This window comes from Elephantulus edwardii, unplaced genomic scaffold (assembly GCF_000299155.1).
Source record: "Elephantulus edwardii isolate Elephantulus edwardi_28Jun2011 unplaced genomic scaffold, EleEdw1.0 scaffold00348, whole genome shotgun sequence".
Taxonomy (NCBI): Eukaryota; Metazoa; Chordata; class Mammalia; order Macroscelidea; family Macroscelididae; genus Elephantulus; species Elephantulus edwardii.
The window spans coordinates 803,888-821,236 of NW_006400098.1; the positions used below are offsets into that span (position 1 = coordinate 803,888).

Genomic DNA, 17,349 nt, shown 5'->3' on the forward strand with positions numbered 1-17,349 from the left:
TTTTTTTTTTGGCTGTGGATGCCCTTCAGGACGCCTTCTTGGCCTTTAATGCCTTTGCTTTGGCTTCAGTTTTGGGAGGGCCAGGGGCTTCCTTCTTAGCTTTCGGCGCCATCTTCGTAGAAAGGGGATAATAGGCAATTTTTTATTAGGCTGAAGCAATATATTTCATCAAGGGTCGATGGGACCTGAGTCCAGAAGGCTGACCTGCACTACTGATGATTTTTGCCCCCCTTGGTTATAGCAATTTCCCTTCATCTCCACTTAATTTCCTCCTTTTTATCTTTCCACACCCCAGGGAAATTCTCCTTGGACTGGAGGAGGGTGGAGGAGGGCTGGAGGGCTCTTGTTTGTATTCTGCCGTTAATGCTTTTAGGACTGTTGGGTTTCTGAGCTCATAGGCGATGATGGTTAGATTACCTCACTTCACAGACATTTATTCTGAAGACAGGGGATTCGGTGCATGACCGGCACCATTGACCGTTTTCTACAGCCTCTTGTGATCTGGAGGTGGAGTTGGAGCCAGCTTGTAGCTGGCCCTCCGGCCGACTTTCAGAGGTTGGCAGCTGGACGGGAGGACATGGCCCGTCTTTCTCCCACAGAGCAGCTTGACATTAGGTGAGCTGCACAGCTCCTTGCCCAGAAGGTCGCCAGATCTCCATAAACCAGAAGGGTTTCTATGGTGGTTTATCCCAGGTCATACAGCCAGGTCACGGAGGGGAGTCACTGAGTGACAACTGGTCACAGGTTGGCAGCTGGGACCCACCCAGAGAGCCCTCCAGAGTTGGCTCCTGGAAGGTCACAGGTTTGACAGCCGTGAGGCATGTGTGGTCAGCGGGATTCAGAGGGCTGGAGGACAAAAAACAACAACACAGCCCAGCCCAGCGCAGCCCTGTCCTTGGTCTTAGCGCTTCCCTTAAACTCTCTCTCAATAGCACACCTATCTTTTGACTCTTACTACAGCCAAGGACTCGCTGGACCAGGGTTCCCTCATTGATCTTTAAATGCAGAGCCTCGGGGTCTTGCCCACCATTTGGCTGGTGGTCTTTACCACCAGCCAAATGGTGGGCGGTTTGAACCCACCAGGAGGTTCCTCGGAAGAGAAGGTCGGTGACCTGGCCTGAAAGGCCAGAGGCTGGAAACCTGAGGACCCAGAATCCACAGGAACCAAAGAAAGCAGGCCTGTTCCCATGCTGCCAACACCACCGACTCGGAGGGGCTTTTTTCCTTCTGATAAGTATCAAATCCAAGGCCAGTTCTAACACTGACCATACGTGACATCAGGATTGGAGGTAGACTTATCAACAACCTGCCTCATGAAGATGACACAACCCTGCTTGCTGAAACTGAGGAGGACCTGAAGCACCTGCTGCCGAAAGTCAGGGATTGCAGCCTTCAATATGGATTGAGGCTCAGTATCAAGAAAACAAAGATTCTCACCCCTGGGCCGATTGGCAGTATCATGATAGATGGTGAAGAGATTGAGACTGTAAACAACTTCAGTTTGCTTGACTCTACAATCAATACTCTTGGCACCAGCAGCCAGGAAATTAAAAGACATATTGCGTTGGGAATGTCTGCTGTCAGAGATCTCGCCAAAGTACTGAAGAGCAGTGGGGTCACTCTGGAGACTAAGGTGCGCCTGATACCAGCTACGGTTTTTGCAATCACTTGAGCTATGCATCAGAGAGCTGGACCATGACTAGGGACGACAGAATGAAAACTGATGCCTTTGAGCTATGGTGCTGGAGAAGAGTGTTCATTATAACATGGACTGCTAGGAGAACAAACAAGTTCATCCCAGAGAGGGTGAAGCCAGGCTGCTCCTTGGAGGCAAGGATTCTGAAGCTTCGTCTGACATACTCTGGACATGTGGCAAGGAGGGACCAGTCCTTGGAGAAGGACTTAATGCTTGGGAGAGTGGAGGGACAGCGCAGGAGAGGAAGACCCTCTATGAGGTGGATTGATTCAGTGACTGGGGTAATGGGGGTAGGTGTGTGGAGACAGATTGGCACAGGACAGAGCAAGGTTCAGAGCTGTTGTACATAGGGTCGCTATGAGTCGCAGGCAACTCGAAGGCACATAACAACAACAGCAATATAACATACAGATTGAATAGACAGAGAATACAACCCTGGCGCACTCCCTTCCCAATCCCATGAGGTTAAGAGCCTGAGAAGTCAGCCATGAGCTGGTTCTGACACGACAGCAATGAGACAGCTCTGGCGGTGTACTGCAGAATGTATGGGGACTGTTAAAAGTAAATGTCTGCAGTTCTAATCCCAGAATCCCTCTGGGGAGAAAACGGATAAGTTTCTCTGTAAAGATCCAAGCCTGGAAGACTTAGGGAATGTTCCTATGTTTTCCAATTTACGCAGAACGGGAGGGTAGAGTTAGCACCTAAGTAACAGAGGAAGATTTCGAACCTCCCCGAAGGCACCCTGGAAAAAAAGGCCTGGCTGGCGATCAGCGGTCAAAAAAATCAAGCTTTGGCGAGCTCTGGTGGCCTAGTGGCAAGAAGGTGCACTGCAATCCCGGAGGTGTGTGGTTCAAATCCACCAGTTGCTCTGCTGAAGAAGGAGGAACAATCTCCTCCTGTACCAGTTAGATCTGATTTGACGGTACACACACAAATAATAATTAAAAAAAAGCTTTGAAAACGCTAACAATCAGTTTTTGTGTTTGTAGAGGCCATTGGCTGCAAGGCCCTTGTGCTTTCTTTCCAATCAGCGTTTCTCAAAGACAAAGCAGTTGCTGGATTATCTCTGCCTCTCTACACTCGAGGACCACTGGACAGATTCATGTCCACCGTGCATCTCTTTAAACGGACGTTCTAAACATCTCATCATCTCTGCATCACGACCGCATCCCAGAAAATAAAGACAAAAGCCAGCACAAAAGCACGTCCTTGCACAAGACGAACGCAGAAAAAGGGAGGTAATGATGTCCGACGGCTGCATCCCCGAATCAAGCTTCACTTGCTAAAATGCAAACGCGAACTTGCTGACGGTGTGTCTCTGACATTGCAGTTCCAAAGGGAGGATCTGCTTCTTCCCCGGGAGGGCTGAGAACACGCATCCCGGGGACCCAGGTCCTGGGAGATGCCTCCCACCCGGGCGCCCGGGCAGCACCCCGGGGACCCAGGTCCTAGGACGCATCTCCCACGTGGGCGCCTGCGCGCCAGTGGGCCTGCGCAGCGTCACGTCCCGCCTTCCCGGCCAGAGCCACGCCCCCTCAGAGAGACCAATCGCCTCTGGGGGCGGGGCTTGGACACAAGATGGCCGCCGCGCGCCCGGAGCCCCGGAGTCCAACCTCGCAGGCCTCAGAGTCCAGATCCCCGGAGCCACCGGACCTGGTGCGGGCGCAGAAGGGGCCTGGGCGAGGGGTTCGAGGCGGGCGGAAGCCGCAGGGGCAGGGGGCGGGGGTGGTATTTAGGGCTCTGCCATTGGGGGCGGTTTCAGCTGATCAGTGAGGGGCGGGGCTTGGGGAGGAGCCTATGATTTCTCTGATGATTTGGGGGTAAGACTTTGAGAGCAGCCTATAGCTGAAGAGGTTTTGAAGGCGGGACCTAGGAAGAAACCTATGGGTGTCCGAGGAGCATTTGTGGGCGGTCTTAAAGAGGAGTTTACGGTTTAGGTTTTTTGCTATTGGTGCCTAAAGAGACGCCTATGATTCGACAAGGGTAGGGGGCGGGGCCTTGTGTGGGTGGTGCCTGAGAATGGGGTTGTATAGCATCTGAGGCGGGACTAGGTCCAGTGGGAGGAGTCAGTTATTTCATTGGTTGTATATAGGGGCGGGGACTGAAGAGGAGCGGAGCCTCAGTGACAGTCTGAGATTTGAGGGTTTGGGTAGAAGATTGGGAAGGTGACCCTGAAAAGAGTAGGGCGGGTATGACTGGGACACTTATGTTGGGGAAAATATCTGGGTGATGTGTGATGATATGTCAGTGTTCAAGAGAGGATTTTGGAGGAGTAAGTCCATCCTACAACTTCAGAACCTCCCTTAAATCACCTTTGTTATAATTGGAGGGTAACACAGAGCATTTATTTACATGTTCAGCAAACCTAAACTGAAGGCTTCCTTTGACTGAGAGGTGCAAGCAAGACTTGAACAGGACAGACAAGGACTACTGTGTTTTATGGCAGCTTGCATGCAGTCTAGCGAGAGACAATAAGTATTGTGATAGGTTCTAGAAAAGAAGTGAAGTTGTGACGTGGTGGAGTTGAGGAGGAGGTGGAGAGGAGCTTAATATAGAAAGACGTCAGCCACATTAGCTTATATTTATACCAGAGTCAGAGAGCCACGCAGAAGCCAAGTCATGACGGGGTCTAAGTCATGGTAACCGTTTTGGAGTTTGACTGCAAGTTGAAGTGCTTGGAGGGTTTTGAGTGGGAGCACGACTTGATCTCATTTACATTTTAAAAAGCTCATTCAGGCTGCTGTGAGGAGGTGGCTGATGTGGGGGCCAGAAGAGACGCAGATCTCATTTAGGCATCTCTATCAGGTGTCAAGACATCAGTTTTTACACAGGTGGAGGAGAGAGAGGTGGGTCCGTGATCTGCGATATTTGTGGTTTCCATATCCGCAAACCCACTGACCCCCTAAAATGTGTCTGTATCCCTCAGTAGTCCAGGGGCTGTGACCACAAGGGTAGTGAATTGTTTGCACTGCAGCTCACAAGGCCCATCTGACACCTGCTAATTCGGTATTCAGGGACATATCTTGTCCTTGTACCCAGGACAAGGACAGAGAGAGGGATTTATGGTGATATAGTGGGATCCTGGAGGATAATGTCTGGGAATTCAGGGATGAAAGGAATAACGTCTGACAGTTCAGGGACCCACACACTACAGGAGAGATGGATTAACCCTTTTTTTTTCTTTTGAACTTTTATTATTTTGTGGGTGTGTGCCATCAAATGGGATCTGACAGGTACATGAAGAGATTGCCCCTCCTTCCCCGGCAGAGCATCTAGTGGATTCGAACCGTGAGCCTCTGGGATTGTAGTTGCAGCTCCTTACCACTAGGCCACTAGAGCTCCCCCGCTGTTGCTCTTTTAACCCCATATAGATAAACCTTAGCGCATAACACCACTGGCAGACGGGTTTTTACTAGTTAAGCTCAAGTCTGTGCCTGATTCACGCCATGGTATTTCTATTAATTTTAATGAAAATTTGCAGAGAGTTTGGATTTCCATTCATTCCTTGTTGCAACCATGGCATTTTCAGTTGTGTCCTATGTGTGTGAAAGTTGGACTGTGAGTAAGAATGGATTATTTTGAATTGTGTTGGTCACAAATAATGGATAGCCCATGGACTGCTAAAAACAACAAAAACCAAAAACAAACCCTTATCTGTCATGGGGAACATGCAGCCAGAGTGCTCCTGAGAAGTAAAGATAGTGAGACTTCACCTCTCAGACTTTGGACATGCTAGTAGGAGCCCTCAGTCCTTGGAAAAAGACATCATGTCCAGAAAAGTCCAGGGCAAGGAAGAGAAAGACCCTGAGATGGGCTCACATAGTGACTGCAGCAGTGGGTTTAAGCAGAGTCCAGATTGAGGGGTTGACCATCTTGTATTGTGAGGCCGGATCCACCCCAGTGCACCTAACAATTGTTTGGTTTTAAGAAGACTTAAAGAAAGAGAGCTCTGGTGGCCTAGTGGCAAGAAGCTGCACTGCAATCCCAGAGATATATGGTTCGAATCCACCAGATGCTCTGCTGGAAAAGGAGGGGCAATCTCGTCCTGGACCAGTCTGATCCGATTGGATGGTGGTGGTTGTTAAGTGCCATCGAGTCGCAGGCAACTGATAGCGACCCTATGAACAAAAGTCCTGGACACCTCCTGTATAATGTTTGTCCTTTCTCTAGGTTCATAGAGTTTCCAGAGGCAAGCTATTGTGGAAGTGGAGGCCACTCCTGCTTCCAAGCTTGTTTTAATCGGGGAGCTCCACCAGACACTCGCTACCATTTAAAAAAATCCAAAACCTTCAAGGGATACCTTTTGTTTAAAGTTTAGTGATTATCTCTGGAGACATCTCAGATTAAGTCAGGGGTGTATCCAGCCTCCTTGGCTCCAGAAATTCTGGATTCCATGAGACTTTGAAAGTCTGTTCCACACTCCCCCCCTTTTGATCAGGCTTCTTTCCTTAGAGTAGATGGATGTGTAGTGAGTAGGGGAACGTTTGATAACGGGAGATACTATGAGCAGGTCTGGAAGGACTTCACGCCCCTTATTTCTTCTCCCCTTTCCCCAGGTCCTGGTGCCAGATGATGTCTGCCCCGCGACCCCTCCAGGTGACCTCATCGAGATCCAGGTGGTGAAGGTGACCGATAGCACCCTGGTCCCCGAGCCTCCGGAGCCAGGCTCACTCCACTGTGCATTGTGCCCAGCCGCCTTCCGGCTGGTTTCTGAGCTGCTGTTCCACGAACATGGCCACCTTGCTGGGGTCGAGGGTGGCGGCCAGAGTGGGGACTGGAGCCGGTGCCACGTGTGTGGGCACAGCTGCCCGGGGCCGGCCAGCCTGCGGGCGCATTACAGCCTGCACACGGGTGAGCGGCCCTACCGCTGCCCGCTCTGTCCCCGGGCCTTCAGGGCCCTGGCGCCTCTGCTGCGGCACCAGCACCGGCATGGGGTGCAGGTGGGGCCCCCGCGGAGGTCCCCGGAGGCGGCAGCGGCTGCGCCCCGGGCGCGCCCCGAGGTGGTGATGGCCGCAGCGGCAGCCGGGGCGGCGGTGGGCAAGCCGTTCGCCTGCCGGTTCTGCGCCAAGGCCTTCCGGCGCTCCTCGGACATGCGGGACCACGAGCGCGTGCACACGGGCGAGCGGCCCTATCACTGCGGGGTGTGTGGCAAGGGCTTCACGCAGTCCTCGGTGCTCAGCGGCCACGCACGCATCCACACGGGCGAGCGCCCCTTCCGCTGCGGCCTGTGCCAGCGCGCCTTCAACAACTCCTCCAACTTCCGCAAGCACCAGCGCACCCACTTCCACGGGCCGGGGCCCGGCGTGGGGGACCCCGGGGGCGCGCGGGGGCCTGCGTCCGCGGGTGCGTGGGGGGCGGCCCGGGCCTTGGAGGGAGGGCCCATGGACACTGTGAAGGTGGAGGTGGACCAGTAGGCCCCGGGGAGCAGGCGTGGAGAGGAGAAGGCGCACTACAGGGAAGGGGCAAGGGCGTGGGACAGGGCTGCTGGACAGCTGGGAGCTGGTGCAGTGGGATCCCAGGCGAGGAAGGAACCCCTGTCAACCCACACGCCCGTGGGAGGCCTGGAACAAGGGGCCCCACAGCCCCTCGGATGCCCAGCTTGATTTCAGTGCTGCTTTGGCCTCATCTTCGGGTTGTCCACAGCTGGTCACCACAGGACAGAGTCTGCCCACGAGAGCACCAGGGCATCATGACGGAAGAGCCAGGAGGGGCTGGAACGGCTGGAACCGGGGCCCAACTCCACCCCTATTTCAGCCCTCCAGCTGCAGAGCCCTGGCCCAGCCTGGAGGCTCCCCGTGGCGGACCGCATGGAATCGTTTCCCTACCTCACCCGATTGCACTGGACCAGAGGTCCACTCACTCTCTGAGAAACAATGCCCACATGGGCCAGTAATAAAGCGACTCTGGGGTCCCATCACCTCAGCACCAGAGGGGTCCCCAAGTCACCACCAGGAGCCATTAAGGCCATAAGTGTAAAACTACACAAAAGGATATTTATTGTAATAGCTGCTAGTCCTACCCCCTTGGTGCACCCCTCCCCCCCCTTAGTGCATCCAGAAAGACTTCTACGCACTGGGAACTGAAAACAAGGCCAAGAAATGGTCACCTCATACCCTCCTTGGAAAGCTCCCGTCTGCTGTGGTGTCCTGGGCCTGCAACATAGCTTCAGGCTTCTCTCACAGCTGGCTGTCCTGAGCTGAAGGAGATCGTTCCCTTGGCCGGACCTCGGGCAGTTTTAGAGAAGTTTGGGCAGCTGGAGGCATGGTGGGGCTGGCGGGATTTCAAACCTGAGTGTGATGAGTTGTGTTGGGGGCGAGCACGGACATGCTGGGGAGGCAAGGACTTGGAGCCGGACAGGGAAACCTCCGGTTCCATCCCTATTAAAGGACTTTGTGAAGGGTTTTCTGTGCCAGCCTTGTAATTTGGGTTGCCTGCGTGATGGGAGCAGGGAGACCGAGAAACACACCAGCCCTGCTGGCCAGCACGAGGCCTCAGAGTATATGAGAGAGCATCCAAAGCCTGGTTTCTCAATCCTGAAGACAGAAGTAAAGGCTTCCAGCTTCCCGTCCGTCATATCAGGGCCTAGAATTCAGCGCACCTTTCCACACACCAAGGAGAAAAGCTAGACAGGGGCCCATCAAGAACCCTTCTCAGGCCCACCAAAGGCTGGTGGACACTGAGCTGACCCCCACCGGGGAGGCTGGAGGGACAGGCCGGCTCAGGAGAGGAACTCAGTGCTACCAGAAGTGGGGCCTTCAGCTACGAGGAGAACCCCCAGTGGCTGGTGTGTACCATGAAGTCCACTGAGATTTACCCTGGAGCTGTGACGTTGATGGGGCTACATAGAAAGTGCTGGGGACTGTGTGCTGGAGATGGTGTTTGAGAGGTTCAAAGTTCTCGGGGTGTGTTTTGGGGGGAGGCCCACATTTTTGAGGGTCCTGTTAATACAGCAGTCAGTGGTTCCCCTCTGGCAGCCCGCGTGTGAGAATAAGACGTGACAGTCCTCTTCAGTTCTGCTCCATCCCGCAGGGTCTCTGTGAATCGGGACTGACCCCAAAGCAGCTGGTAATGCGGCTGGCCTCCCCCCAACCCCAGTCTAAGACAACGGTCTTCCCAGCTCCAGAGCCTCAGTTGACCTGCGCATTTAATCACATCTGCCAGCGCACTCATGCTATATGAATGTATTCACAGACACTGAGGGTAGGTGCGCTGGTGGTGTAACAGTGGCAGTTAGCATTGGGGGTGCTATTCAGAAGGTCAGTGGTTCAAACCCCCCCAGCTGGTAGTCTGCTCCTGGAGAGATATATACCATGTTGGGGACCCTATGGAATAGTTCTCTTCTATCCTACAGGGGGGGTCTTTGAGTCAAAATCAACCCAATGGCGATGGGTGGTTGGGTTTGGCCTGTTTATATGGTTCAGAGCTGCGTGGGAGGAGCCAGTGGGCAAGCCCTCAACTGGGAATGGAAAAGGTTGGTAGTTTGAGCCTTCCCGCCCCCTGAAGTGCCTCGGAAGAAAGGCGTGGCACTCCAGAGGCTGGAAAATCCTATAACACACAGGGGTCAGCACGTGTCGGAATGGACTTAGTCACCGGGACGGTGGGTATGTGGCCCAGTTACGGGAGAGGGAAGTCTGACCAACACGGGAGACACTCGTGATTGCCACAGAGCTGCGTGCCTGACCTCACACTTTCTGTTGGCTCAGAACCCCACTCCTGACAACCCACCGTGGTCATTAGCTGTGTCCTTGAGTCGGGGGGACTCACCCCACACCATCCTCACAGGCATGGCTCTCAGAGCCCACTGGGTCGATCCACCCCACGGAGGGTCCCCCTCAGCTTCACTGACCCTCCACCCAGCACGATGTCACAGCAACCCTGTAGGACAGAGTGGTCACTACCACTGCTACTGGGACAGATCAGGAATTCTCCCTCCCACAGAGCTGTGCTTGGATTTGAACCACAAACCTCTCGGTAAGCAGTCAGCACTTTAAGCATCGTGCCAGCTGGACCCCTTCCCGGCATTCTAAACCCACGAGACCCCACCCACTGCTTTCAATTTGATTCCAAATCATTGAGACCCTGTAGCCCTGTAGCGCCGAAGATTTGTCACTTAGGGTTTCCAAGGCTGTAATGTTTACAAGATAATCTTCAGGGTCTTGTTTGCATGTGACAGGAGTGATATTGTTTGATGATTTCCACATTCTGTTGGGTCACTTTTTTCCCCTTTTTTTTTTTTGGAATCGAAATAAATACAGATCTCTTGTAGTCATCTAACCAGGCAGTTGTCCTCCAGATTTCTTGGCATAATCTGGTGAGTGCAAAACCTATACTTATAAAAACAAGAAGAAAAAAACAAACAAAAAAAACCCCCACCAAACCCCCACAACCTATACTTAATGAAACCTATACTTAGACCAGAGAGCAGTAGTCAGAACAGAACAGAGAAACACTGCATGATTCAGCATCAGGAAAGGTGTGTGTGTCAGGGATGCATCCTGTCTCCGTACCTTTTCAATTTATATGTAGATCATTCAGGAGGCTGGACTTTATTAGGAGGAATGTGACATCAGGATTTGAGAAAGACTCATCAACAACCTGCGTTATGCAGATGACACAATCTCGCTTGCTGAAAGTGAAGAGGATATAAGGCATTTGTTGCAGAAGGCAAAAAATTGTAGTCTTCAACAGGGATTGAAGCTTAGTATCAAGAAAACAAAGATTCTCACCACAGGGCCAATTACCAGCTTCATGGTGGACAGAGAAGACACTGAGATTGTTGGTAACTTCAGCTTGCTTGGTTCCACAGTCAACACTCTTGGCACCAGCAGTCAGGCAATATTGCATTGGTAAAGTCTGCTGTCAGGGACCTCTCTAGAGTACTGAAGAGCAATGCCTTCAGTCTGAAGACTAAGGTGCATCTGATCCAGGTTGTAGTCTTTGCAATTACTTGCTATGCATCAGATAGCTGGATGATAACTAAGGATGATAGAAGAAGGATCTATGCCTTTGAGTTGTGGTGCTGGAGAAGAGTGTTGAACCTATTGTGGACTGCCAGGAGAACAAACAGGTCTGTCCTAGAGAGGGTGAAACCAGGCTGCTCCCTGGAGACAAGGATTTTGAGGCTCTGTCTCACATACTGTGGACACACAGCCAGGTGGGACCAGTCCTTGGAGAGAGACATTATGCTTGGAAGAGTGGAGAGACAGGGCAGGAGAGGAAGACCCAGGATGAAGTGGATTGACTGTGACTGGAGGAATGTGATTAGGTCTGTGGGAGATGATGAGTTGGGCTCAGGACAGGGCAGGATTCAGAGGTATTATACACAGGGTCGCTATGAGTTGCAGGCAGGTGACCCGATGGCACATAACAACAAGGTTTACAGGAGTCCTGGTAGTGTAGTGTGTTAGGTGTTGGACTGTTGGTGGAAATGTCAGTGGTTCAGATCTACCAGACTGACGATCTTCCCATAAACATTTACCATCTCAGAAACCTCCTCGGAGGCGGTCCTGAGCTGAAATTGACTCACAGCACTGACTTGGGTTTGATTTAATCTTTATAGAATCAGGCTGCTCCATTTCTCCTGGTGGGTTTGAACTAATGACTTTCTGTTAATCACTGAGCACTTGACAACTGCCCCACCAGAGCTTCTACTTGCCATGAAAACCTTGAACTCATCACCTTCAGGCTGGTTCCAACTCACAGGGAAGCGTCCCTGGGGTTTCCAAAGTTGTGGATTGTAATGGAAGGGGACTGTCCACATCTCCCTCGGGGCTGCTGGTAGATTAGACCCACTGGGTTCATAGCACAATTTGACATGAGCTGAACCAGCTGGGCCCCGTCCTGACATCCCAATCTTGAAACCCTGTGGAAAAGCTGGGCTTGCTTAGATCTCCCCAGCCCTCTGCCTGGAATTCTTAGTCCTGACCTTCGCTGAGGCTTGGCCTGTTTTCTGGCATTGTTCTGGTATCAGCTCATCTGGGTTGAGGGTTTGCCCAGACCCCCTAGCCTGAGGGTCAGCTGCAGGACTGGCTCTGCCCCGTGACACCCTCCTGTCTCTTAGATGGTGACACTCACCTTCACGGGGTTCCTGAGTCGTGTGGCCGAGCTTGAGGTCTGATTTGTGCCAGGGCTCAAGTGGTGAACATGGGGGTCATAGTGAACTTGAGCGGGCAGTGCCCCCTGCCTGTCCCTGTTGTCTGGGACCACGGGCTCCTCCTTGGACAAATGGGATAATCAGAACAGACTCCGCAGAACCTCTCACTGTTCTGAGAGCCAGCATGGCTTTACTTCTCCAGTTCCCCAGTCCTCCCACCCCAGGTAAGCACTGGGCCTTTTGTCTTAACTGGGATGGTTATTAGTGTCAGCACAGACATGAGCCCCCGTGCCATGTAAATTCTAACCTCCGCCTTGTTCCCGAGACAGGGTCAGAGGAAGGTCTATAAAGTCCTCACCGGCCTCACCTGACAAAACGTAGGTCTCCTCGGAGTTGTGCTCTGCATGGTGGAATGCTCGCACTCTCTGGAATAAAGCTAGAGAACCTTCTGTCTGATCCACGTCTGGGTGTCGCAGCCTTGACTGAAAGCAGCCTGCTGGCACGCTGTACTTGCCCACTTGGGGGTTGTCCCTCTGTGAAGCCACTGTCCTTGGCCTGCTCTCCTCCACTGTCTGTGGACTCGTCAGCCTCCGAAGCTGGCAGTCTCCAAAGCCAGCCACCTGACACTCCGCCTGTCACCAGCACCCTACACATGTCACCCACAGACCCGACACTTGCCAGTTTCTACAAGCACAGAAGCCATTGCCCATAAATATTAACTCTCAGTCTCTAACGTCCCCACTTTTCTCTTTCCCTCCTTCTATGTGTGTGTGCCTATAAATACATAAACTGAGGACCTGAAGCACTTGCTATAGAAGGTCAAGGACTGTCATCTTCAATATGGATTGAAGTTCAACATCAAGAAAACAAACATTCGGGGAGCTCTAGTGGCCTAGTGGTAAGGAGCTGCAACTACAATCCCAGAGGCGCACGGTTCGAATCCACCAGATGCTCTGCCAGGGAAGGAGGAACAATCTCCTCCTGTACCAGTCAGATCTGATTTGACGGTACACTCACACAAAAATAATAAAATAAAATTAAAAAAACATTTAAATAAAAAAAAAGAAAACATTCTCACCACTGGGCCAATTGGCAGCACTATGATGGATGGAGGAGAGATTGAGATTGTGAACAATTTCAGTTTGCTAGGTTCCACAATTAATAGCAGTCAGGAAATCAAAAGACGAATAGCATTGGGGAAGTCTACTGTCAGGGACCTCTCCAGAGTGTTAACGAGCAATGATGTCAGTCTAGGGACTAAGGTGTGCCTGATCTAAGTCATGGTCTTTGTGGTTACTTGCTATGCATCAGAGAGCTTGGATGACAGAAGCATTGATGCCTTTGAGTTGTGGTGCTGGGAGAGTACTGAACATATACCATGGAGTGCCAAGAGAAGAAACAGGGTGAAACCAAGCTGTTTGGGGGGGGGGCAAGGATTTTGAAGCTCCCTCTGACATACTTTGGGCATGTTGTCAGGAGCGGATGTCCTTGGAGAAGGACATCATGCTTGGATGAGTGGAGAGACAGCACAGGAGAGGAGAACCCTGGATGAGATGGCTTGGTCCAGTGACTGGGGCAATGGGGGTATGTGTGTCAGACAGTGAGCCTGGCTCAGGAGGGGGCAGGATTCAGAACTGAAGCTTCATTGATTTTCTCTCAAAATAGCCTAAAATGAAATTTTAAAAAATAAAAAAAAACCACCTAGCCCAAGACTCTCCTCTAGATATTTCCTACCAGTGGAATCCTAAGGATATTTGACCTCTCGTTCCTCCTCGCAGTGGCCTGCATCAGGGCTTCGCTTCTCTCCATGGTGGAAGAAAACCTTTATATCATCAGGACAGAACACTTGTATCCATTTCATCTCTCCCCCCTCCCCATGCATCCTTTGATGAGCACCTGGGTTGTGTCCACCTGTGCCAGTGGTGGACAGTGCTGCAGTGGATGATGGTGTACCCGTAACCTGAGGCTCTGCTCTCAAGTGTCCAGGGCGCATACCTAGGTACGGAATTGTGAGGCTATCGTGCTTAACAGAGCATGAGGCAAGAAAAGTGAAAGGCCTCCAATGACATGGACTGACCACACGGACCCAATCCTCAATGACAGGGACTCACACAGCGAATTTGGGCCCAGGTCCAGTGGCGACTGTGAGGAGGCTCAGGACCGAGCAGCGCTGTCTTTGGATGTCCACATAGATGCTGTAAGTTGGAGCTGACACAATGTACCCACAAAAGGGCAATTCTAGGAGTCCAAGGTGACGAGAAAAGCTAAGCATCAGAGAACTGAGGAGTTGGCGGTTCAAATCCGCCCAGGGATGCCTTGGAAGAGACCTAGGAATCGGCTTCTGAAAGGTCACAGGCACCAAATCCTTAAGTTTGCGCTGCGCAAGGCAGGTCTCCACACGTGGGACCAAGCCAACAGTAACCAACAATGTGGTAACTGTTTCAGCTTGTGAGGAACTGCCAACCTGTGTGAATGGGTGTCTCAAGACCCCCAGATGATGATTCCAAAGGGGCAGGGCTGTGAGTGACTTGTGTAAGGAACAAAGGCTTCTTCAGGACGCAGCCCTGGTTCAGTCAAGGTCACAGGGCGTGCACCCTAGGGCGGGCCCCCTGGGATCACACAGTTCTCCAGTGTCTTCCTTGAAGGAAGAAGCATGTCATCCACCTGCCTGGCGTCCCTTACAGGTGCAGCAAGTTAAATCCATCCGGGAATACTGGCCCATGAATCAGGATGAACCAGAAAACCACCAAGGGGTAGGACTCCAGGCACGGGAAAGCAGACTTACCGGCCCTGTTTCTCTCCATGCACCCACCTCGGACACAAAAGCTCGGGATAAGGGGTAGGTCCTCGGTAAACACCCGAGTAAAGGCAGGCCGAGCGAGTGAACAGGCCAGGACTGGGAACCAGGATCCCAAGGAAACAACCCGGCCCATACGAAATCCCCACTTCCCCTGGGACGCTGGAGCCACTGAGCAGGCCTGTTGGGAAGATTTATTATTCTGCGCTCTGTACAAGCCGCGTCTGCCAGCCCACCCCCCCACCCCAATCCAAAAGAGCACCCAGGCCCCCACGGCGAGCCCTCCCCACTGTGCCCGGATTCGGGTAGTTCAGAGCCAGCTCCAGCAGAGCTGACTGGGGGGCCGCACAGTGCTGGGGGCGGGCATTCATGAGGGCTACGAAGGAAGGAGGATCTAGTTCCAATCTGATGGCGGGCGGGGATGGCCAGCGAAGAGGCCCAAGGGGAGGGCGATGGAGTCTTGAGTTTATGTGCGTAAGTGTCGAAGGTTCTGTTTACGGTCTGACATTGGGGCAACAGCAAGGTGGGGAAGGTGGGTCACCAGCCAGGCTGGGGGTGTGGGGGAGCATGACCAGCTGGGGGGAGGTGGGCAGCTCCCCGCTCAGGTGTCCTTCGTTGCCAAGGCACCTGTCCCTGCCCCCGGCGCGGCGAGGCCCTCGGCCTTGTGGGCCAGGCGGTGCTTCTTGAGGCCGTAGGTGTTGGCGAAGCCCTCGCCACAGGACGAGCAGCGGAAGGGCCGGCCGCCCTGGTGCGCTGCCAGGTGCTTGCGGAAGTAGCCGGGATCCTTGAAGGCCTTGAGGCAGGCAGGGCAGCGCAGCTCGGGCCGCGGAGGCTCATGCGCGCGCTGGTGGCGCAGCACGGAGCTCAGGTAGAAGAAGCCCTTGCCGCAGTGCTCGCAGCGGTAGGCGCGCTCGCCCAGGTGCAGCCGCTGGTGCTCCAGCAGGTTGGAGCGGTAGCGGAAGGTCTTGCCGCAGGCGCCACAGCGCTGGGGCCGTGCCACGGCGTGCAGCCTCCGGTGCTCCGCCAGGCTGGAGGACTGCGCGAAGCGCTTGGCGCACACGCCGCACTTGAAGGCGCGCTCGCCCGTGTGCACCACGCGGTGCTGCCGCAGGTACCAGGAGCGCAGGAAGCCGCGGCCGCACACGCCGCACCGGTAGGGCCGCTGCTCCGTGTGGCACCGCTGGTGACGCATGAGCAGCGCCGCCTCCCAGAAGCGCTTGCCACATACCGGGCAGCGGAAGCCGCGCTTCTGCCGGTGGCTGCGGCGGTGTAGGAGCAGGTCGTAGGCGCCGGCGAAGCTCTGGCCACACAGGCCACAGCCCAGAGTCCGGCGCACCAGGTGCACGTACTTGTGCGTCACCAGGCCCAGAAAGTGCTTGAAGCTCTGGCCGCATGTGGCGCAGCTGAAGCGCTCAGGACCCCCAGCCCCGCCCGCGCCCCCGGCAGTCCCCGCGCTGCCAGGGTCCTCACCGCTGGTCACCCCCGTCAGCGCCGCCACCGCAGCGCCCACCTCGCCCGCCAGCCCATTGTCCAGCGCGTTGGCCGCCTCCGCCGCGCCGCTCTCCCCATCGGCAGCCTGGGTGCCGCTGGGCGCCGGCGGCAGGAGGCGCTCGGGGGCCGCCTGGTGCACCAGCTTGTGCCACATGAGGTTCTCGATGAAGCCGAAGGTCTTGCCGCAGGCGTCGCAGCCATACGGCTTCTCGGTCATGTGCACCTCCTTGTGGCTCATGACGTGGAAGAGGTCCGGGAAGTGCTCGCCACAGTCGGAGCAGGCATAGCTGAGCGCGTCGGCCTGCGCGCCCCCACCGCCCGGCGCGCCCCCACAGGCCCCCGCTGTGCCCTGGCTGCCTGGGAGGCCCGCGGCGCCGGCCAGCGCACAGGGCAGCTGCAGGCGGTGCACCTGGCGGTGGCGCGTCAGGCTCTGCGGGTAGCCGAACACCTTGCCGCACAGCTCGCACTTGTAGGGCCGCTCGCGCGTGTGCACCACGTGGTGTTTGCTCAGGTGGAAGGACTCGCGGAAGCGCTTGCCACACACCGGGCACTGGTGGGGCTTCTCTCCCGTGTGGATGCGCTCGTGGCGCTTCAGGGTCTCGCGCCGGCCGAAGCCACGCCCGCAGATGCCGCAGCAGAACGTCTTGCCCGGCGCGCTCGGCCCTGCGCCCCCCGCACCGCTCGGCCCCGCGCCCCCCAGCAGCAGCGGGTGCGCACCCAGCAGCGGAACGGGAACGGCTCCGTACACCACGGCCGCTGCGGCTGCCGCCGCCTTCTCACTGTCAGTGGCCGGCGGGTCGGAGGGCAGCAGGTAGGGGCCCGCAGGGAAGGGGGGCGCAGGCTGCGGGCCTGCCGCGTCCTTGGCAGCATCGGGTGCGGGAGGCGCGTGCGCGGCCTTGTGGCGGAGCAGGCTCTGTGGCGCCGAGTAGGACTTGCCGCACAGGTCGCAGGGGTAGACGGGCCGGGGCCCGGTGCCGCCAGCGTGCGCGGCCTGGTGCTTGAGGAGGTAGGACGCGTCCCGGAAGGCCTTGCCGCAGATGCCGCAGGGCAGGCGCAGCAGGTCGGCCGAGTGCGTCTTCACGTGGCGCTTGAGGCTCTCGCGGCGGTTGAAGCTCTTGCTGCACACGGTGCAGGAGAAGGGCTTCTCGCCTGTGTGGATGATCTGGTGCTGGTGCAGGTGGCTGGGCTTCTTGAACACCTTCCAGCACAGCGGGCAGGCGAAGGGGCCCTCCCCACTGCCCGTGACCGGCGGGGGCACGGCCACCCCTGCCG

General features: G+C 55.0%; 2 protein-coding genes across 2 annotated transcripts in view; one reads left to right on the forward strand and one right to left on the reverse strand.

The window, feature by feature from the left end:
- The first annotated feature begins 3,274 nt into the window (after window positions 1–3,274).
- ZNF784 (zinc finger protein 784) lies at window positions 3,275–7,110 on the forward strand. The gene is made up of 2 exons (XM_006901855.1): window positions 3,275–3,352; window positions 6,253–7,110. Exons 1-2 carry the CDS (start codon window positions 3,275–3,277, stop codon window positions 7,108–7,110), a joined length of 936 nt encoding a protein of 311 aa, XP_006901917.1.
- An 8,077-nt stretch (window positions 7,111–15,187) lies between these two features.
- ZNF865 (zinc finger protein 865) overlaps window positions 15,188–17,349 on the reverse strand; it is a 3,165-nt gene continuing 1,003 nt past the window's right edge. The window contains exon 2 of the mRNA XM_006901856.1: window positions 15,188–17,343. Within this exon, the coding sequence (XP_006901918.1) occupies window positions 15,188–17,343 (2,156 nt within the window). The remainder of the gene's footprint in view (window positions 17,344–17,349) is intronic.

Excerpts from the sequence above, each read along its gene's own strand:
- ZNF784 (XM_006901855.1), top strand. The coding sequence starts at position 3,275 with ATGGCCGCCGCGCGCCCGGAGCCCCGGAGTCCAACCTCGCAGGCCTCA. Across the intron at positions 3,353-6,252 it reads CCCCGGAGCCACCGGACCTG|GTCCTGGTGCCAGATGATGT; the intron begins GTGCGGGCGCAG and ends CCCTTTCCCCAG.